Genomic DNA, 22,765 nt, shown 5'->3' with positions numbered 1-22,765 from the left:
TGCCTGCTGTGGGATGCTCTGAGCTGGTGTTAGCACCCTTCCTCATCTCAGGCAAGGGTCATGCATGGACTTAAGTTGGGGGACTGTTCCTCCTCCTTCTCAAGGAAGTTCATGTTGAATTGGCCTGCTGCGAGAAAGACTATTTTCTTTTTATCATGATTTTCTGGATTACTTGTGGACTAGCAGTGGCTTCTTTCCCTGATGTAATGCCTGTGGTTTCAGGAGGTCCTTATTACAGGTGGTGTTTTATGCTCAGACTTAGTGTCCCATAGTTTTCCCATGCACTTGACCTGTTGGAGGTTGCCTTTCTGCTCTTTGTCTTGCCTCTCTAAGGTGTGGTTTTCTGGTGGTATTTGTTTGTTGAGGTGGTTTGGTTGGTATTGGTTTTTTTTTTTTTTTCAATGAGAGGAGACTTTAATGTGGTCTTTTCCTTTTTGGCTTTGGAAGGACTTCTGTATGGTCCCACTTGTGTTGCAGCTTTGCTTAATGTAATGTCTTTGACTGCTTTGTCTATTACACTGGTATTTGGTAGGTGGTAAGGGGCTGTTGGAGTACTTCCCATTCTGAATGGAGTACTTGGTGATGGTACTAGCCCAGGATGGCTAATCCAACTGTCATCTTGAGCATAAGCACAGAAGCCACGAAATTCAGGATTGTTGTTGCTATGCAGGTGCCAGTTTATGGCAGACAATGTCCAAAATGATTACTGGCATTCTTGGTTGTTCTGAGTATGAAAGATGTGATGGTCCCTAGCAGGTGCTTTTCTCTTTCCTCCCAGATCACCCTACTGTGGAGGATAGGAAGGGCAGGACCACAGCTGCCACCTTATCTTGTATTGCTGGAGTAAAAGAGTGGCAGGGATGGCTACAGAACTCTCCCAGGCAAGGACTGGGAGGGCTGAGGACTCTAGCCTGTTGTCTTTGGGTCCCAGAATGAGTAGATGTCACATTCAAGGTTTCTAATAACAGCAAATTCAGGCAGTGGGTACTGCAGGATGAACGTGAAAGGACTGAAGAGAAGTTCTTTCCAAACAAAAGGAGTGTAGGATAGATGGCCTTTCGGAGTGAGAAGAAGTAGTGGCAGTTGAGCATAAACTTGTGGGATGCAGCTAGTGGAAGCCTCACTGCTCCAAGAAGTATTTAAGTGAGAGAGGAGTGAGGTGAGTGGGAGAGTAAAGAGCATCAGCTGAAATACTGAGGGCCAGTGTGAGAGGCAGAAGTTAGTCCTAGCCTCCTGTCCCTGGGATGTGTTCTGATTGGGGCATTGATGGGACTCGGTATGTCCTCCTCAGAGGTTATCAGTTTTGAAACCTGTTTCATATGAAACCTCTACATTGAAAACTTGATTTCTAACTTTAGCTCTTAAAAAACACCTTTGTATGTGGGCTTACAGAACATATACAAACTTCTGCTATAAAGGAGAGCTTCCAGAGGAACAGTTTGACTACTTTAGGGTTGTGCTCTGTAGCTTCAATTATGTCATGGTGTCAGTTCTTGGAAGTTCTACTAAGCTAGTTATTCAAGAACAACTTGGAAGTCTTCTCTGTGCCTTAATTACTGGGTAGTAACTGTCAACTGTTGCATGTCTATGTAAAAGGTATACAGCAAGTGGAAGAGTTGATGGATAATAGCATGCAACTGTTCATATGATCCTAATTTGCGCATGTGGGAGGAGTAGTTTCCTAGGTAAGGCTCATTTCCAGACAAGTCCAGTTAATCTCTCTGTACAAGTATTAAATGACTTACAGTGATTTTGCTTTTAGTGTCATGGAGTCAACAACAGGGAAGGATTATTGTTACCCCAGGTAAAGCAGCATGGCACTGTACTACTGCCTCTGCTTGACGGGCTATTTTGATAAGGACCTACAATGAGATATGGCAAAAAACAGAGGATGTAGCATGTAGTTCTGCCTCGTGAAAGTGGTTTGAGTAAAAGCCATTTGGTTCTAGTGGGATTTTTTTCTTTTATTTCCTAATTGTCTGTAGGCTTTTTTTCCCCCCTAGTGATGTGAGCAGAGAAGTTAATCTTCACCAGGGACAGTCTTCCTGAAAAAGTCTAGGCATGACCTTACTACAATTTTTCTAAGAACACTACAATGTGAAAACGGTGGGATAAAATAATGATGAAATGGTCTGTTATCTTTCCAGCATCACTTGTGACTGAATGTCCTGAATTAACATAAGGATATAAATAAAACTGTAGTATACCTCTGTAAGCAGGGTCTGTGGCTTAAAGGCGCCCTAGGGCACATAGCTGCTGCTGTAAACTCCATCTGAAATTAGTAATTGGAATGGTAGGTGTTGTGTCTGACCAATCTGCAGGCCAGTGCTTTTTCTTGGTTCAAAAAATTTGCACTCTCCTACCTTACACTTCTCTTGGAGCCAGGCCTTGAGAGAGGATTCTGCTGCAAAATCAAGGCTGGCCCTGATACTGTTAGACTGATGGGCTGTTGGTGAGCTGTGCCTTGCGGAGCGTGCAGGGTGGTCTGCAGCCTTGCAGGTCTGAGAGCTGTCTGTGGGACTGGGGTGATGTCCATTTGGTGTCTGCCTGAGGGTGGTGGTACGGAGACATGCAGGCTAGGCTGGAGGAAGACTTCTTTTGCATGTTTTGCATGGTGATGCTAGAATTCAGTTGGAGGGAAAAAATGTAGGTGTTCAAGTTAGTCTTGGAAAAAAATTATCCTGGTAATTTTTTTACTGTTATCTGGAAACTAATTAGAGAAAATAATTACAGGTGATGTAGTGTTTCGTTGAGATGTAAGGGAGTAGTCCAAATAAGGTAACAACCAAGTCCAAATGGCCTCTTGGAGTGCAACTTTCACAAGGTTTTGATTATCATTTTATAACCATCGCAAGTTTATTATTCTGGAGGCCTGGAATGATTTTGAAGAGGAACGTTTTTGCTAAATTGGAGTAGCTTCTGCCCTTAAGATGGTGCCTCTCTATTTTCCAGCTTACTGGGGCACCTTGAACTGTGTGCTGACCATGCATGAAACGGTGCAAGTCCAAGTAGGCAGGTAATACCCACCCAGCGCAAGAGTGAAGTCAGCGAGGCTGGGCAACTGCGTGCAAGGGAGTTACGTAAAGCTGGGTGTGGAGCAGCCTCCTTCCTTATGAAACACGGCTGACTGCGGGGATCTGATGTGCAAAGAGCTGTGAAAACGCGCCGCCTGGGAAAAAGACTACTTGGGATAAGAAGTCCTGCTGTTGGAGATACATTTGCTAGTGGGGTGTAAAAGCAGACGCTTGGTTGAGGATTTTCTTTTGCCTTCACAAACAAGAATTCCTGGATTCTGAGCAAATGTTACTTTTATTTACTAGGAGATTGAGAGGTTAATGTGTGCATTTCTTTGTGTGTTAAATTTCTAGTAGTATTGCATGGTTCAGTCATTTTCATTAACTGTTACTTGATAACTCTTAAGTGACAGCAAATGGGATGAACAAAAATCACTTTCCTCAGCGGATGTAGTTCAAGGATCCATCTAAGACATCCAGAATTTTCAACATCATTTGAAGCTGTTATTTAACACAGTTTTGTTTTGTTTTGTTTTCCCATGTATAATGATTTTTCAAGTCCTTGTACGTATTTCAGAATTACAGTAATTTAAAAGTTTTAACCTTTCTACAAGTCCTTTTTTTTTTTTTTTATGCTGATTGTATCTCCAATTAACCTGTGATGTAATTCTGGCAGTATCTTTGAGCTAATCCTGTGTGTGACACCCCCCAATCAAATGTGAAAGCCTTAAAGAGAGAACCTGAGGAGTTAGCAGTGTGCATCTGATGCTGGGCAATGTGGAAAGCAACCTGTAACAGCAGAGGAATTATGAGCTCCTCCTTTCCTTGCTTTGTGCAGTCATCTATAGGCTTGAAATCCCAGTGTGTGGTATAGCATCATCTCCACAGTTGTTATCTTTTATGTCTACAAACAAAAGAAGTGAGCAAGAGAAAATGAGTACGCTTGTCCAAGGGAGATTCGTTCTGTGATCATGTTTAATCAAACATGTAATCAACATTTAATCAAACATTTAATAAACTGCTTGCGTTTTTCCTTCTAATTAGTTGCTGTCAATTATTGGGATTGAAGAGTGAGTTTCAGGGCGGAGCCAGACGAAAATAACCCAGAGGAAAACAACTAGATGCTACTCTGCCTTTGTGTCTGCCTTCCCAGCTCCTACTCAAAAGCTGGATCAGCTGTTTATGCATCCGCCTCCTTAGCCATGATAAGGACAATGGTAATTTGGTAGATTAGAACAGAGATTTAGCTTCCCCCTCGAGCTCCCCCCCCTCCCCCCTTCTTTAAGAGGCATTTAGGTTATCTTACACACTCATCAGCATGTTGTGATCACACCAGTGTTGTAATGGGGAGGGGCAGGTACCAGAGAATCTAGCTAAGTCCATAAAGGGAATCAAATGTAAAAGATGCAGCTGAACTGTTGGCCTTAGGCACTTTTTCTGAGAGGGAGAACAAGGGTATGAGTAACAGTGCTCCGGTATGATTTAGCTTGTCAAGGCAGCTTCTACAAAATCTGAGGAGGCCCAAGGAATTGTCTGGTTCTTCCAGTTACACAGTGGAGCAGACCTCCCAGCAGATCTGAATCTGGGCTACAATGGAGTCAGGTTAAAAAATGTAATAGCATTTTGGTGGTTGTGTATCAGCTCCTGCGTGCCTTGGCCAAATATGGGAAAGTTGTAGTCTTGAAACGCATGTGCTCAGTCCCTGATGGAAACGATGGGTTTAACAGCTGTGGTCTAGGCTAAGGTATGAAAAATCCCAAGGGCAGGATTAATTAATTAATTAATTTATTGTAAGCAAACAGGATTTACATTGAAGAACTTCTTTGTCATTCACTTTATCTTATGGGGAGATGTGCATTTTGTCTTAACAGCTTGCATAAAAAACAGACAGTAGTTGTGGTTTTATGATCTATGAAAGTGGGTTGTGTTTTTTTTTTTCTTCCTTCCCTGTAATCAATCCACTGAAGCAAACAAGAAAATGGTTGTTCTGGCAGACCTATTCATATGCTGCTGCTTAAAGCAAGAAGCCTGTGGACTGGAAGAAATAGGGAGAATTTTAATCTTTCTTTAACAGCAAACTTCTGTGTAATGTACAGCAGATAAAATGCCTGACAAAATAGATATGTTTCTTTAACACACACATAGATGGACTTCTCTGAAGTGGTCTAGGCACTGGGACAGGGAATTTTCACCAGCTAGGGTGGAGATTTCTCAGAGATATTTTGTTCTTTTCAGGTACAAAAACTATCATGAGTGATGGAGACTTTTTGTCTTGCTGTCTAATCTCTGCTCCAGCCTCAAATTTGTGCTTTCTGACCTTGGCTGATCCTATGCGTAGCAATCCAATGTCCATCCCTGCCCAAAGCTTTTGGTGTATTTCTGTGAATCTTCATGACCTACATTCCGTTGATATTAAAAGGTTGACAGCAGTACCTTATTCTATGTGTTGGATTTCCAACTGCTCAAATTGCAGCATCACCCAGTGAGACCAGTGGAAAACTCTTACTATCAGAACCTTTTGGTAAGGTTTTTGCCCAGGGGATGTGGTTTTTGGTTTGTGGTAGTTTGTGGGGTTTTTCTGTTTGGTTTTGTGTGTTTTTTTGTGTGTGTGTGTGTCCCGTCCCTTTCCCCCTGCCCCAGTGTTCACATCAGCTATTAATATTGTTCTATATGCTGTATAATGAAAAACATTTGCTAATTTGCTGTCTCTCTGTTTAGATCCTTTTTTCTTGTAAGTAGGATTGTACTCAAATATTGCGTGTTGCAGACATTTTATTTGATTTCCAGGATCATGTGTAATTTGCGCAGATCACCAAGACAATTCACTGCAGCACTGTCAAATGCTCTATCCTATTGCTTCTCAGGGAAGTTGGTCATCTGTCAATAAAAAGAATATTTTGAAACAGTACGACTATTGCTTGTTGGAAGCCAAGCTTTCGTTTTATTGCAAGCCTCTCTAATGACACTTTCAAATAAAGTAAAATAATTTTTCTTTGATCTATGTTCACGTAAACTCAGTTGCAGGGGAAGGAAATTCCAGTTATTGGTATTGGCATCTGAATCTGTTCCAATGGAGAAAAGAGCAATCCAGTTCACATTTCTTTAATTTGTACCATGCACTTTCTGCTCAACATCTTTTTCTTTTCAAGTAGGGTACTAGGCTGCAGAATTGCACTTTTCAGATTCAAAGTGTGTTTCTGTTTTCTGTTGACATGGTTCATACAGTGTGTGTGGGGAGCTGCATAGTGAAATAAAGGTGTAACTCAGTTTCAGATGATACTATAACTGCTTTTAGCAGCTTTTTATTTAGGGCTTAGCAAACCAGTCCTCTTTAAAATAACAGGTACATTCGTAAGTGCCTCAAACTAAAGGCTGAAGCTTGAAATGCATCTCAAAGGGAGCAAACAGAACAGAGAAACTGACTGGATGAGTTGTATGAGCCTAAGCTGATGCAGAGTATGAGGAGAAAAGATTCACAGGAACATCTCAATTATTTTGTTGCTAAACCTTTCTATGTATGTCCTTTTAATCTAATGGAACATTGGATTGGTATCTATGACAGTATGTATAGCTGGCCGCAGTAAATTCTTGGCATAGGCTCGTCAGTTATGTCTATGAATCTGTGACTGACTCGAGTTCCATAACTGAAGAGGAAAATTTGTGACTTGCCTATGCAAACAGTGGACACTTGGTGAGTGTAGGAGACGAGAAGTCACAAGTGTTCTTAAAGCTAGTGAAACGTGAGGGAGACTTGGTGTCTGACTTGTACAGTGCCAAACATTAGGGCCATCCTTTATGGAGAGGGGAAAGAAAGTTGCAGTCAGGTTTCTTCGGTGAGCGGACACAGTAACTTTGTTGCATTAACTTTCTCTTGTTTGTATAATGAAGTTTTGCATGAACGAAAAAGCCCCAGACACCTATATGTCTTACTTGAAGCCTGGCTGGAGATGAATAAACTCATTTTTGCATGGCAAGTTGCTGAACTTAAATATGTCTCTCATTTCTGCCAAAAAAATGCCCAGTCTCTTTTGGAGATCCAAGAAGTGAAAAAAAATAATTATGTATTACACATTTCTCATGTGTGTCTCAGTGGGTGTCTGGCCTCTATAAAAACTCCCAGAAGGTTTATTCAAGGCTGTTTGCCAAAGTCTTGGAAAGTTGCAGTGGACGTACAGCATATGGTTTCAGGGTTAGTGGATTAAAAGCCATTTCTAGATGAAAGCTGGCTTGGCAGACCCGCTTTTCTCTCTGTGCCCCTTGGTTTTAGCAGAGTGGAGATGTGCATTCGTCCTCTGTTGCTGTGTGCAGGAGACCTGCAGAACCAGCCTTGGGGCCTGGCAGAGCCTCATCTCAATGGCCATAATGGACTGATGGTCTTTGTGCAGCATGCTGATGTTGAAGATGAGGGCAGCTGAAGCTCCTTCTCAGAATGTCAAGGCAAGCCACTAGAATGTTTATATTTGAGTAAAAGGCAGGAATCCAGATAAGACTTACAAAAGTAAATGGAGCACCTGTAGCATGCTTGAGAGAGGTGATGGGGAGGGGCCAGAGGTGTGGAAGCAGCAGCTTCTAACCTATGTAGCCTATGCACAAATCTACTTTAAGTACCTTTTTTTTCCCAATTTATTTTTTTTAAGAAACTCAATTCTGAGCTTTGATTAGCATATGAGAATCTAGCAGATACAGAGGGGCTTTTAGGTTGGCTTAGCATACCTAAGCCCTTTGTAGAAGGGCATTTGTGGTAAGGAGATTCCCCTGCCCGGATATTCTGAATTCATTCCTGGGATTTCAAAGATTATGACAATTTCTTCTTCAAAGCCTCTACGCTGTTACAACAAATACCTCAAAGTGGTCTTAATATGCTGAGCATCGACTTGGTAGGACGGACCCACAAGCTCTCTGCAAACCATTCAGAGTCTTGAAGAAGAATCACTGTTTTCTTGAATAATTTTTGCTATCAGAGATGATTTGCATTGCTAGTACCCCAGAGTGCTGCAGTAGTTCTCCAGGTTGATGATGTGGGATGCTTTACAGATACACTGCCTAGAGGGACAGAAGTCTAGTTAAGACAAACTGTGGATGGTGGTTCTGGTAGAGGATATTTCCAATACAATTTTCTTTTCTGTACACTTTTGTCAGGTAGCTGTGTGCAAACTCCAACAACGAGATTGTTAAAGGTGACTATGGTAGATACCTCAGATTAAGTCCTGAAGGGATTAGGTTCTCAGAGGACAAATGCCAAGTGCTTTCATAAAGTCTGCTTACTGTAGGCTAAGACAAGTTGGGCACTTGCAATTGTTCTGTGAGCTTGAGAGACCAAACCAGTTCACCTTTTGTTGTCTTTTCTGTTCTTTCTCTTTCCTCTTCAAAAAAAACCCAAACAATTGCTGTCAATAGAGTTGTACACGTTGTAGGTTAGCTTACTAGATGTGTTGCACGTCTTCAATCAGAATTCTGCCTGCCCAAATAGAACAAGGGGGCATTGAGAGGCTTATATGTAGGGCATGACGTAAATATATTTAATCTGAAGATCCCTCTCAAGATAGATAGATATAGTAAGATATATAGATAGGTGAATACAGCTAGATTTATATTATCAGCCCGAATCCCTGTATTGTTTCTTTAACCTTGCTTGGTAGCTGATAACAGTATGATGTTTACATTAATGCCGGTAAACCAGTATTCATGATTTGGATGGCTTATCTGCAGTAATAGAGAAGAATCATTTGATGCCTAAATCTGATTGATAGATCTTAAGTCTAAACCACTCAGAAACAACTTTCTGAGTGTCTTAATGTATGTCATGATTCTATATTGTTCAAATGAAGGGACAAATGTATGCTGTCCCTATGTAAACCTCATCTTGCCTTATAAAGGCCCCAGAAACCTTGAACGTATTTGATTAACCAAAACATAGGAGGCAGCTGTTTTATTAAGGGAACACTGGTAGTTGTTACAATGCTGAGAGAAAGCTCTCTATAAAATATGTACGCAGACTTTACTAGTCTTGGTATACATAAGTTAAAAATTAAAACCCTTGTTGAACAGTAATTTTATGGTGGGTTGCAGTGAACAGTGAGGCAGAAGCCTAAACACAGAATCACAGAATGTTAGGGACTGGAAGAGACCTCAAAGGATCATTTAGTCCAATCCTCCTGCCAGAGCAGGACCACCTAGATCAGATCATGCAGGAACACGTCCAGGCGGGTTTTGAACATCTCCAGAGAAGGAGACTGCACAACCTCTCTGGGCAGCCTGTTCCAGTGTTCTGTTACCCTTACTGGGAAGAAGTTCTTCCTCAAGTTTAAGCGGAACCTCCTATGCTACAGCTTATATTCATTTCCCCTTGTCCTATCATTGGATGCCAGTGAGAAGAGCCTGGCTCCATCCTCATGACAGTCACCCTTTACATATTTATAAACATTAATGAGGTCCCCCCTCAGTCTCCTCTTCTCCAAGCTAAAGAGAGCCTGCTCCCTCAGCCTTTCCTCATCAGGGAGATGCTCCACTCCCTTAATCATCTCTCAAGCAGTTCCTTGTCCTTCTTGAACTGAGGGGCGCAGAACTGGACACAATATTCCAGATGTGGCCTCACCAGGGCAGAGTAGAGGGAGAGGAGAACCTCTCTCACCTGCTAACCACACGCCTTCTAATACACCCCAGGATGCCATTGGCTTTCTTGGCCACAAGGGCACATTGCTGGCTCATGGTCATCCTGCTGTCCACCAGGACCCCCAGGTCCCTTTCCCCTTTGCTGTTCCCCAACAGTTCAGTCCCCAACTTGTACTGGTACACGGGGTTGTTCTTACCCAGATGCAAGACTCTACACTTGCCCTTGTTGTATTTAATTAAATTTCTCCCTGCCCAACTCTCCAGCCTGTCCAGGTCTCTCTGAATGGCAGCACAGCCATCAGGTGTGTCAACCACTCCTCCCAGTTTAGTGTCATCAGCAAACTTGCTGACCATGCACTCTATTCCCTCATCCAAGTCATTGATGAATATGTTGAACAATACTGGTCCCAGTACCGACCCTTGAGGGACTCCACTGGATACAGGCCTCCAACTGGACTCTGTCCCATTGACCACTACTCTCTGGCTTCTATCCTTCAGCCAGTTCACAATCCATCTCACTATCCGATCATCCAGACCACACTTCCTCAGTTTAGCTGTGAGGATGCCGTGGGAGACTGTGTCAAATGCTTTACTGAAGTCAAGATAGACCACATCCACTGTTCTACCATCATCCACCCACTGAGTGATGTCCTCATAAAAGGCTATCAGGTTTGTCAAGCATGACTTCCCCTTAGTAAAGCCATGTTGACTGCCCCTAATGATCTCTTATCCTTGATATGCCTAGAGACAGCACCAAGGATAAGTTGTTCCATTATCTTTCCAGGGATGGAGGTGAGGCTGACCAGTCTATAGTTACCTGGGTCTTCCTTCTTTCCCTTTTTGAAGATCGGAGTGACATTTGCTTTCCTCCAGTCCTCAGGCACCTCTCCCGTTCCCCACGATTTAGCAAAGATGATGGTGAGTGGTCTGGCAATGACATCCACCAGCTCCCTCAGCACCCACGGGTGCATCCCATCAGAACCCACGGATTTATGGATGGCGAGGTTGCTTAACTGGTCCCTAACCAAGTCCTCATCAACCAGGGTAGACTCCTCCTCTATCCTGACTTCCTCAGGAGCCTCAGAGTTCTGGGGCTCATCAGGATAGCCTCCAGCAGTATAGACTGAGGCAAAGAAGGCATTCAATAACTCTGCCTTCTTCTTATCCTCTGTCACCAGGGCGCCCTCCTCATTCACCAGTGGGCCTACATTGTCTCTAGTGTTAGTTTGATCTGCAATGTATTTGAAGAAGCCTTTTCTCTTGTCTTTGACCTTTCTTGCAAGGTTTAATTCCAAGGAGGTCTTAGCTTTCCTAGTTGCCTCCCTACATCCTCTGACAGCAGACCTATATTCCTCCCAAGTGGCCTGCCCCTCCTTCCATGATCTGTATACTCTCTTTTTCCACTTGAGTTTGCCCAACAGTTCCTCATTTAACCATGCAGGTCTCTTGGTACCTTTTCTTGACTTCCTACCTGTTGGGATGCACCGTTCTTGAGCTCAGAAGAAGAGGTCCTTGAAGACTAACCAACTATCTTGGGCCCCTTTACCTTCTAGTACTCTGTCCCATGGGATTTCTCCTAGCAATAGTTTGAAAAGATCCAAGTTGGCCCTACTGAAGTCCAGGGTTCTAGTTCTGCTAGGTATTCTCTTCCTGCCACATGAGATCCTGAACTCCACCATTTCATGGCCTCCTAAAGGAGGCCCTAGAATAAAGCAAGGCTTGTTTGCATCTAGCTTAAATCTTTTATCTCTGAGAGCTGCTCTCCTCTTAGATGGATATCTGTAAGAGCAACCTGATTTTGTTGGCCTTCCAGTACAGATGTGGTGTGGACCAGTTTTTTCCCCACTTGCCTTGACGGCCTTGCCTGTGCTGGGACAAAAAGATCTATTCTCTTCTTACCCTTGCCCTGCCTTTCTCGTCCTTTTTTTCTTTTCTGGTCAGAGTGAGCCTACGGTTTAGTCTAGCTTTGACTGTAGTACAAGAAGATACCAGTGAAATAGCTTTAAACAAGCCAGTTTAAGGGATTTCAAGAGTGAAAAATAAAGTTTGGCTGCAAAACCCAGAAACTGGCTATATCCTTAGGCGAGCACGGTGGTCCACACTAAGCTGTGTGCTGCCACAATAAAATGGCTCTTAGCACCTGAGCTGAGGAGTTTAAAGCTAGGTGAGGCTCAGTTTCTAGAGAGATTTACAGGTAGGTAACCAGAAGCACACATGTATGCATTGATTCAACTCTCTATGCATTGCTTCAGTACTTGTTAATTCTTAGTTCCTGTTGCAAAAGATGTGGCCTTTGACAGGAGGCAGACAGGCAGGAAACTTGATTATCTTGTCTGATGCAGTTCAAGGATTTACTAGTAAACCTCTCTGTTCAAGAGTTGAAACTGCTCAGAATTAATGCAGAGGCCAACAAAATTGTAGGTAGAGTTTGGAAGAGTGGTACTTCAGCTGACTTTAGATGCGATGGTATCTCAGCGGAAGAGAATAGGCGTTTGACTAATACTGTTAGCTAGTTTGGTTTGGGAACTGAGCACAAAGTTAAAGACCAGGGCAAAGGCAGGAGGAATTCTGCATGCCGCTGGACAAAGCTTGCTGAAGGGCATCAAAATGCAGCTGGCGTACAGTATAAGTGTAAAGCTGTATCAGGCTGTCATTGCAGGATTTGTGTACTGCCAGCTTTCCCTGCCGTCACAAGGAGACTCCCAAGATGACGATGCTTCATGGGGCATCTGTGCTTTAAGCCTGAATTGAACCTGCAGCCCTGCACTTCCAGGCTGCAGCACTTTCATAGCTGAGTGTGCCCTTGTCTGTAAATCCTTTCAGGAGCTTCGGCACAAGAAATCTGTTAGCTGTAGCCGCAGGAGCTTCAGGATATTTCCTGATAGTAGACACCTCCAGTTAACTGTCAGCAGGGTCACCGAATGTTTCTTTCCATTTAGTGCTGTTTCATCTGACCATTGGTGACAGACCATCCTAATTTGTTGTTAACTTTCTTAAAATGGCATTGTTCTGGCAGCCCTTTCTAATCCCATTTTGCGCAGTCACTTACCATTACATTGTGCTTTTTGAGCACACAGGGTGTTCTCTTATTTGAAATGAAAAGGTGATGAAACAGGTTTCAGAGAGCTACAAGTGAGGGAGAAGTGTAATACTGCTGTGTTGTTTGGGATGCAGACTCGTTGCTTGGAGGATTGGTGTGGGTTTAGTGGAATTAATTATGGAAGATAAACTCCTGTTAACTCATTTTGTCTGGAAAACTGAAGAATCCTATCTGCTTATTGGATCCAATGTTTGTGCAGGGGAGAAGTGGAAGTATCCATTTCCCATTAGCTTTCAGGCTGGAATAGTTCTAGCAGTGTTATCCAGAAATGACACTGATGAAATATTCATCCATTGAGTGTATGTATGTCCTTTTGGATTCAGTGCAGGTAGTTTTTGTGGTAAATCTCAGTATGGTTTTATTTGCCTCACGTTCCGATTTAGTACTGCAGTTGTTGGGGAGACGCTGATATGTGCCTTCCTACTTCACCATAATAGATGTTAAGAAATGGCAAATAGTTTTTCCTGCAATTTGGCAATATCTGGAAAATCAGAAGTAAACAAAATACCAATCTGCTAACTAAGGTACCTCTTAGTGAATAGGAGACTTTCCTTCTTTCCCAAGTTGTGTGAAGATTCCCTTGATGAAGAAGATCTGCATATCTGATTTCTAGGGCTTCACTGGCAGTGGAAAATGAAAGGTTGTAAAATATTTCTCGCTGACTAGTGACTTACTCTGCGATTTAAGAGACGAAGACACTAATCATTTGTAACTGCTGGCTTAAATTAATATGGGTGGGAAGTTGCTAAAAATGATGTAAAACGTAAATTTTTGGAAGCTTGATTTCAGAGAATAAAACATTAAAGTGTTTTATGGTGATAGCACTAAGAAGTTTTATCAACATGTGCAGAAAACTTCTGCCTCAGTGTGACAGCTAATTGAACGTATCATGGCACTGGAGAGCAAGTATGCAATGTTAAGCATCTTTCAGATTATAAACCTGTTAGTGTAAGGTCATTGCTCATTTTCTTTGTAAAATGTAAATATGTTCCTATGTTTCTACAGGCCTTTTAAGAGCTTCTGCAGTAAGAGTTTAATACGTGTATAAAAAGATAAATACCATATCTGTCCCCAGAAGGGATACTGTCTTCTGCCTTGTGATTCGGCTGCCTCTTCCCAGGTCTCTTTCAGTCATCATGGGTGCCTCGTGACCTTAGGAAAGACTTTTGAAAGGGATGGGTCATGCATTTGGTTTTTGCAGAGGGTCTTGTTAACACTGGGGTGACCAGGGGCTTGGGGAGACAAAGGGAACTGGGACCAGAGAGGACAGGCATGCTCTTTGTAGCGCTTAAGGAAGCAAGCAGTTTATTGAAGCCAAAGGATGATGCTGGAACAATTTAGCCTGCAAATTTGAAGGACTGTGACCTTTGGGAAATTAATATCTTGTAATAGAAGATACAGTGCCAAAACAGCTTGGTTTGAAGATGGTTTTTTAATACGTTTATAAAGAGATCACATGGTGTGGCTGCCTGCCATAGCTGGGAACTGGATCTGATAATGTCTGGTGGTGTGAGCCTATGGCTGAAGGCTGAACCCTGCCCAATTGCTTATAATTGTCATCAGGTATTAAATATGTCTCTGAATGTCTGGTAGGAAGAATAACTCATTGCCTTTAATAATTTTTCTGTGCAGCTGTTAATCGTTCCTTCTTCCCACTGATGGCTCGTCAGCTTTTTTTCTCAAAAGGCTGCGGTTAAAGGTTTTGTGTCCCTGCTGGGAAAGCAGCGAGTGTGGACTCCCAGAACCTGGGGTCACTAGTTCCAAGAAAAGAGTCTGGCAGAGCTCAGCAGCACTGATCCATTTTAAATGCCTAGTTTAAAAAGAAAACAGATCCTTTTGACTTTTTATTTACTGACTTTATGGCTTTTATAACTTGCAATACACAGATTTTATTTCTGCAATACCTGTTTTTTTATGCTGAAATTAGTAGCCCTGTAACATTTCATTAAACCATTACTGAAACTTTGTCTTAATATTTAGTGACTAAAGGTAATTTGTTTCCTTCTAGTTACTGCTTACAGTGTCTGGTTTCTTTCTTTGCTGACTTTTTTCTCCCTGATGCTTAAACCTCGGAAGTCATGATGTTGGATGCTTTGCCTTTGTCATTGCTCTTGCCGGATAAGGAGTTATTGGATTTCTAGCTGGATCTTAGCTATGAGATGCTGGTGAATGTTTGTGTGTGTCGTGGTGGGAATCTGTGGCATGTGGAAGCACTATGGTGCCACAGGTGAATACCAGAGTGGTGGTACTGCTGCCCTACCAAGATCTTATCTTATTTTCTAGTCTCTTTCAAGGTGCTTTGTTCTGATACAGCACTCTTAAAAAGCACTTTTATAGCTGTAAATGGGATGTTAAAATGCTTTGGAGATATGGAGAAGATCGGATGGTCCTACCAAATGTCGTGTGAATGGGGTGGTAGTGTGAAAATCACTTATGGTGTTGTAGTGTCTGATGTATGAGAGCTCCCTTATAAAAACATGGAGGAAATGTACAAATGTGGCTGCCTTCTGTGATTTTTTTTTTTTCTACATAAAAGGTCCTCTGTAACATCTAAGTCTCTCTCTCTCTTTTTTTTTTTTTTTCTCCCAGCCCATCTGAAAAGCACTTAGAGTTTTAAGTGAGACCTTTTCTCCCCCATACTACATTATCTGTTCCTACCAGATTATAAAGGTGCACTTTGTTTCACTTCTCCTTTGGATCTATGATACTTTACAGACTGGGAAAATTGAGGACTCCCTCCCCCAAATGCCAACTTTTGATCCATTTCAGTCATAAATCTTTCCAAAATACTGATTACTGAAGGGGAAGAGCTTGCTGAAAGGTAAGAAGAGTTGGATATAAATTGGTAAAATTAACTCTGATTAATTGCCTGCTTGATAGTCCATGTGAAAAAAAAAAAAACAAACCACAAAAAATCCCCATGTTACAGCTGAGACTTGCCAAGTTTCAGATGCCCTCAGTTAACTTCTGTGTGCACTGATGGCTACAGCTGTGAGCTGGGGCCCCTGGACAGCGAGCACCCCAGTTTTGGGGTTGCCACTTAGTTGCTTCCCTCATAAACAATAAGGTGGAGTCTATCAGTGATGAAAAATAATAAAAGCAAGGATCCTTACAAATATTTAGTAACAGAAATGCAGGGTCATCTGCTGCTGGAAAAAGTAAGGCAAATGAGCTGAGCTTGCCTTTGTGCCAGCAGGAGAAATGGGCGGTCTGCAAGGTTGCGGATGGCCCGCACTGCTGGTTTCCATGCTTTGCTTTGGTATCGCTTGCCCGGTGCCTTCCTCTGTGTCTGATAATTTCAGTGTGGTGGAAAGTCTGAGTTGCTGCAAGTTTTTCCTCTGATGCGTTAATATTTATACAAGTCCCTTTGATGCCAGTGTATTGCTTTTCTGGGAAAATGCTTTATTTTTTTTATATCAAAGCAATATGTTATTATTTGCCACTTTTTTACATGGGATGTTTTGAAGGTGAAACATTTTCCTATCTGAGAAAAAGAACTTCACTGCATGCACTAATAACTTCTTAGGCTATTAAAACATATACAAAGATTGCCTTTTACTTTTGAAATTGTAAATTCTGTTTGGCATTTTTCAATCTGTCACCCAGACAGCAAAAATATGTTGCCTAATTTAACCATGGCTGTGATAGTAATTTTCTCTTTTAACTGTCATTCGCTATAGTGTTCAGGGCCTAGATGCTGTGGGGAATTAGTCCAAACTGTTGAGTTTGGATGTTAAAAAAATACAAATCCAACCCCAAAAGCCAAGTATTCTACATCGTTCGAGGCTGTGGTAAAGGATCAATTCCAAAACGCGGGTTAATGTGCTTTTAGTAACTTGACATTGAATTCTTCTGTAAATCCATACGTCATTCTAACTTAAACATGAAGTCAACTTGCATGGTAATTATTGCATATGGTGAGGCTTGTGTTATCCAGTAGAGTTGTTCACTGGATTCAGGTGTAGAACTAGTAAGTCATTACAAGCGTCTCAGTTTTATTTGGTGTTGCAGGCTAAAGCAGCGGTTACTTAAATGTTTCTGGTTTTCCTTCAAACATTGCAGCGTGTGATTCGGCAGAGCTGTGTGCTAAAGGAAGGGAACATGTGAAGCCCCAGTCAGTAATTTGTGCTATACCTGGATAGATTTCCATAGCTTTAGGTGTACTGTGCCAGTTGAAGACATGGAAGATTTGCTGTAAGTTAGGTGTTTAATTTTATCACCTTCAAACACTTTTTCCCCTTCTCTTTTCTCCTAGAGGTTTTCCAACATTTGATATTTTTTTTTTTTTTTTCCTCCTGGCCTGATGGTTGAAGTACAAGATCTTTGTCTAGATGATCTTTGGAATTAAATTAATTTTAAAAATAGTGACATCTGGGAATATAGTTTAGAACTGACTGCTTTTCAAACGTGTTCAATGAAAGCAGGCAGACACAGTTTCTCTTTGACCGAGTTGTGTTACCTCTTTGGAAGGACAATGGAAATACAGCTAATAATGATCTTTCTTTTCCCCTCAGAAAAAGAGACTTGCTGTGGGTTTTGTATAGCCTATTGCCAATATTAGGAGGTAGCCAGTCCAGCAGGGAATGGAAGCCCTTCCTCTGGTAGGCTGTGGCTCAGTTTCAAGCTGCATGGGAAGAAAGAAGGGTCATGGACAACAGCATGGGGGACACAAGAGCAGTGGTCAGTACTCCAAGTGAAATAGCCCCCCCTGGGAGACAGCACAGTTGACATAGCCATTGGTACCCCTGGAAGCATTCTGCCTAGCCTGAACACTTAATTTTTCTTAACTGTGTGACTTGTCTGCAGCATTTGCAGTTCACTGCTTGTGTCTGACCCGCAGTCCGGTACCCCTGTGAGCGTCTGTGCTTTGCGTTGCGAGAGGAGTTTGTGGTAGTATCTTGTGTGTGTTAAGTGCATCTGCGGTGCATGTTTCAGCGTAGCTAACAGAAAGCCTGTCATCTGCTAAGAAACTGACCAAAAGAACATACACCAAGGCTGTAGAACATATTTTTCTTGCTAGCTTTTTAAGCACCATGGGAAGAAGTGGTGGCTCTTCCATGGCTCTGTCAGACTCCCAGAGCAGTTAGTTCAGCAACTGTTTTGTCTCAATTGAGCGTCCTGCACAGCCAGCCTCTTGTTGGAGAATTGCTTGTGGCCCACAGCCTGCTTCGTTCTCTCTGCTTGCTTATGTTTTGAGGGTCCTGGAGTTTCTTGTGTATAGGATCAGCTTTCTTTCCGTGTCTGTCCCTAAGCCCTTTCGCATGTGACGTGAGGCAGTTAGTGTGGTTAGATGGTGTTGCACGCTTGGTTGCATAAGGGATGTCTTGCTGCCCTGAGCCTGCAGCTGTGACCTGCCCAGCTGAAAAGCCTGGAGTCACCGGCTTAGGGAATCTTTGAGGCGGAGAATCAGCTAATGCCAGAACTGAGATGCATGGTTGCTTGATATCTTGCTTGTTTGGATACTTTTTGATTTTAAAGTAATTTATTTTAAAAAAAAAAGGTGTTTTGGTAGAGGATTTTTTTCCCAAATTAACTAATCCTCAAAATACGGATGCTTCTATGATTTCTGGTCCTGTGGGCTTAAGTATAGAAAGTTCTCATGTTTCAGGTAATCAAAGGATGTGTGATGTCATACCCAACAGCAGACACCCCTTCTCTCCCTGCTTGTGTGCTGGTCTGGCTTCTTCCCTTCTGCTGGGGCAGTACAATCGGTTTCAGTAAGTCCCAGTAAATTTGCAAAGTCCATTTTGGGGGGATTATAGAAAACCTTTGGTGTGACTCACTCTCAAGTGGGTTTGCCAACAAGCTTGCAAGTATTTTTCTTCTTCAGAGTAGAACAAAGCTTATTCAGTGTGTATGCAGGCATGGTAAGAAATGCAGTCTTTGCCATCAGCCTCTATTCTTCTGGGGGCTTTGGAGCAGTGCTGTCTGAAGCCTCGTGTATTTCAGTGGCAGTTTTGAGTTCTGTTCACTTCAGGGCAGACACAGAAAAAAAGTAACCAGTTTCATTATTTTGAATTTCATCTTACAGTACTGGGAATGTGTCTGAGTATGCTGTAGCCCTAATTTACAAAAAAGTATTCCCCACCTAATATTTCTGATTTATCTTGCTTAGCTGTGCGAAAATCATGGTTTCAACAATTTGGGTTTTAACTCTTTCTCTGAGATTCATGTTTTCTTCTCAAAACACAATCGGAACACATCTGGCCAGCCTCAGGTGATGGTCTGCAGCAATGCTTCCCAAACCGTAATGGCAGTATATTAATCACCCGCCACTTACAGACTACTATTATCTGCAAGAGGGCTTTGAAATTCTCTGCAAGAGGTGCTTGGTTTCATTTTCTTTTTAATTTCCTTGCTGAGCAATGACAAGCTCTCTGTTGTGGCCGTGCAGTGCATGCTGCTTCTGGGCCAGAGAAACTCCAGACTGGTAAAATGGAAGAAGGGAGCAATTTGTGTCATAGATGCTGATTGATTGCCTTCGCTTTGGGCATCTTTGTAATGGCCTCCCAGAAGAAAGACTTACTGTATCGGGAGGAAAACTGGAGAAGCCATTGTGTATTCAGCAGTGTGCAGCAGTTGCGACTATAGACAACAGCACAGGCGTTCTTACATAGAAAAGCATTGAGGGCAGAGTTAGGCAGTCCTGCTCTGTGACCTCCCCAAAAAGGGGCCTTTGGTTTTCACATATGGGGTTACTGGAAGCAAGGAAGGGAGACTCCTGTCTTGTGCTTACTGAGGCTTTTGATTTTTAAGTTAAATTTCCGATGTCTTCAAAGTGAGGAGAAGGTTCTAACATATTTAAATAGCGTGCATATATTGGGAGGGTGGCATGGAGTAGGGATGGCTGGGCTTTGTGCCAGGGATTCAGTGCTACTCTCAAGACTAGAGCAGAAATGGTTTGTTTTGCTTGAAAACTTGTCAAATGCAGGGACTGAGCATTGTCTGACTGCATGTACCTGAATCGCAGTTCTCATACCAGCAGGGTAGATGACAATCTCTACAAATCTGCCTGAATTTGCTCTACTAATTGCAGTTCTCAACGTTTTAGTGTATAATTAGGAGGCGTCTCCAGTCTCTTATCCCTAGTGCTTCAGGATCACTAGGACTATTCCCCATATGGCCAAAGCAGTGTTAGGAGGCTTGGGCTTATCTGACAAACCCCAAGTATTTGAACTCTGCTCCTGCAGGAGCCAGGCTGACTGCAAGTGTTTGAACTGAAGTCCAAGGACATGTCTAAACCATGGGGCACTGCACTCTTTGCTGTCCCCACATCCAGACTGTCTGCCATCTAGAACCGAGTATCTCAGTACACTGTGTCTGCCTCCCATGTCATATACCTGGATGTGTGTTTCTTTCTGCCCAAAGGAAACCACAGCACTGGAGGCTGATACACGCAGAGTCCCATCCCAGTCTGTAGCTTGATGCTTGCTCGGGCTGGGACAAAGGAGCAGACTTGCTTTGTGGGGTTGAATCTGTAGGTGTTTGCTTGCATGACTGCTTGTGTAATTTATTAGCTTTTCTTTGGGCACAGCTACACGATGTAGGGGTTGTTGCCTCTGCTGAGGCCAGCACAGTTGGGTCCATCTGACACGGTGTGGTCACTCACCAGCTGGAGTTTTAAATAATCAGAGTTTTGAGGCACTGCTTCCAGAATAGATCGTCTGTCTTGAGCAGTGGATCTATGGGGATGTATCTGCGATGGAGCTGCGGCGGGACGATGCATCTGGGCAGGGTGCTCCAGCTGCAGGGCAGTCTCTCTGTCCTGGACCTGGCCTGTGCCTGTACCCTTCCTTCGTCCCCTTCCTTGCTCTGTTTGCAAGGCTAGTCTGTGGAGCCAGCCTGAGTATCTTGTGCTCGTGATGAAGACAAGCCATGGGACAGCCGAAAAGGCTCTTGGCAAGGGTTTCAAGCAGAGAACAACTGATGGAAGTCACTGTGTGTGTGTGTAGCGGTGGGAGGTGTTCCGTGTACCAAGATGATGGGGTAGAACAAGGCTGTAAATAAGAGGATAAATGGCTGCAAGTGCTGTGTTCATTCTCCCCGACATTTATACATGTATTTTGGGATTAAAATCAAAGATCAAGCAAGCATGTGGACCGTGCTGTGGTGCAGATCGCACACTCTGAGAGCAGATTAGAAATGAAAAGCAAAGTAGAACTGACTAAAATTGAGATGCTCCCTCCCTAACATCACCCACTCCCTGCTTCTTCTCACCTGGCAGCTTTACCAGTCTCAGCGATGCTGCTGCTTAGTATGCATCTTGGGTCACTTCTGAGGTCATGATTCAGAAGCTGCCGAAGTGCTTCCTAGGCAAGGAATGGAATTGAACAGGTGCTTTCCTGAATTTGAATCAGGTTCATTAGCGCAAATTTTTATTGTTTGCATTCTAGTATGAAGCAGCCCTTTTCCATTAGTGTTTGTTTTCACATTTTCCCCATGTTTCCAACATTAACCATTCTTTCTTTTTTTTTTTTCTTTTCTTTTCCAGGAAAAGAGGAGTAGAAGTAGTGCAGGTGAGTAAAAACTATATTTTCTTTTCCCTCCTCTATTTTCTTATAAAGAAGGCTTACTGATTTTAAATGCTGTCATTTAGGTGTCAACATGACCTGGGCTTAATTGTTGGTTGGTTGTTGTTTTTTTTTTTTTTGTGTGTGTGTGTGTTTTTGTTGTTGTTGTGTGGTTTTTTTCCATTCCATTCTCTGCTACAGTTACTGTTTCTGTAAAAAGAGCCCCCTTTTGTGAAGCATGCGTTGAGCCCATCTAGTCTTAACTCAACAGGTGCCTTGGTGAAAGTGGGAATGCAGTTAGGCTTTTTTTTGTGTCTGTTAATTAATAAGATCTGTTAGTTGATTAGATGATGTTACTCTGTGTTTATTGCATTCACAGACAGTCAGGCTTAACAGAAACAGGAGCTGGCCTTTGAAAAAAAACTGCAGCAGAAGAAACGTTCTTGTAACCTAGTGAGCAGAGAAATGATACTAAAGTGCCTTCGAGTTGTAGCCCATCTACAGATAAGTTCAGGTGTTGGCTGCGTTTGTTCTTTCCCAGGTCGGAATGGTCATATTTCACATAAGGTGTTACTTAAAGGATGATGGTAACTTGGGAAAGGAATTACGTTACCGTGACAGCTGTGACATAGAGCACTATAGCCCTAAAAGATCAAAGGGGAAGGATGTTCTTTCCTTCTGGCTTATTTTATGTACTTAGAAAGCTGTATGCATAGGTTTTATTCTTGCTGATGCTTTCCTCGGGCTCATTTTGCACTCTGAGGTGGTCAGTGTGTTCCTCACACTTATTTTCTCATGTCTCGGGAGCAGAGATGAAACTACCTCAATAGAGAAGACGGAGGAGAGAGGAGGAAAATGGTGTGTTAGCCACTGGTAGTTGAGGCTGCTCTGAAGTCCATGTGAAAGATGCTTCTCAACACCAGCAGGGAGTAGGATAAAAGCACTTTAAAAAAAACCCCACCAAACCACAAACAACTGAAAAATCGTAGAATCATAGAACGGTTTGAGTTGGAAGGGGCCTCAAAGATCATCTAGTTCCAAACCCCCTGTCATGGGCAGGGACACCCTCCACTACACCAGGTTGCTCAAAGCCAAAAATCAGGCCATGTTATTTTAAAGAATCCACTATCAGAAAAGGCTTAGAAAAATTCTCATTGCTAGTTAAACTGGAGAATACGTCTTTCAGGTTTGTGTTGTCTAAGAACTGCATGGTATTACAAGGAAACAAGGCCTGTACTTTTCTGACTGCATTTAACCTTTCACCACTACAGCATCATCTTCCTTACTTGTACTTCCAATTGCTCAGAGCTAAGGAGCATCTTCTTTCGTCAGTTGTGATAATAGCATCTCCAGATTGATAAATACAAACCAGCATTTGTGAAGCACAGCTCCACAAGCAGCACAGGGAGAAAGCTAGCCTGTATTTGTATCACTGTCTAGGGGACACTATTTTTATAATACCCCAGTGTATTACAGTTCAGTGTCTGCATTCGTTATTTGTGCCTTGTGCCTGCACTGTACATTTAAGC

At 42.6% G+C, this 22,765-nt stretch overlaps 1 protein-coding gene across 1 annotated transcript in view; it reads left to right on the top strand.

Annotated features, from left to right (window-relative positions):
- ITPK1 (inositol-tetrakisphosphate 1-kinase) overlaps window positions 1–22,765 on the top strand; it is a 155,819-nt gene that overhangs the window by 16,615 nt on the left and 116,439 nt on the right. The window contains exon 2 of the mRNA XM_086613839.1: window positions 21,218–21,242. Coding sequence (XP_086469965.1) covers window positions 21,218–21,242 — 25 coding nt within the window. The remainder of the gene's footprint in view (window positions 1–21,217; window positions 21,243–22,765) is intronic.

Source organism: Tauraco erythrolophus, chromosome 6 (assembly GCF_009769465.1).
Source record: "Tauraco erythrolophus isolate bTauEry1 chromosome 6, bTauEry1.pri, whole genome shotgun sequence".
Lineage (NCBI taxonomy): Eukaryota > Metazoa > Chordata > Aves > Musophagiformes > Musophagidae > Tauraco > Tauraco erythrolophus.
This window is presented reverse-complemented; position numbering and strand designations above follow the sequence as displayed.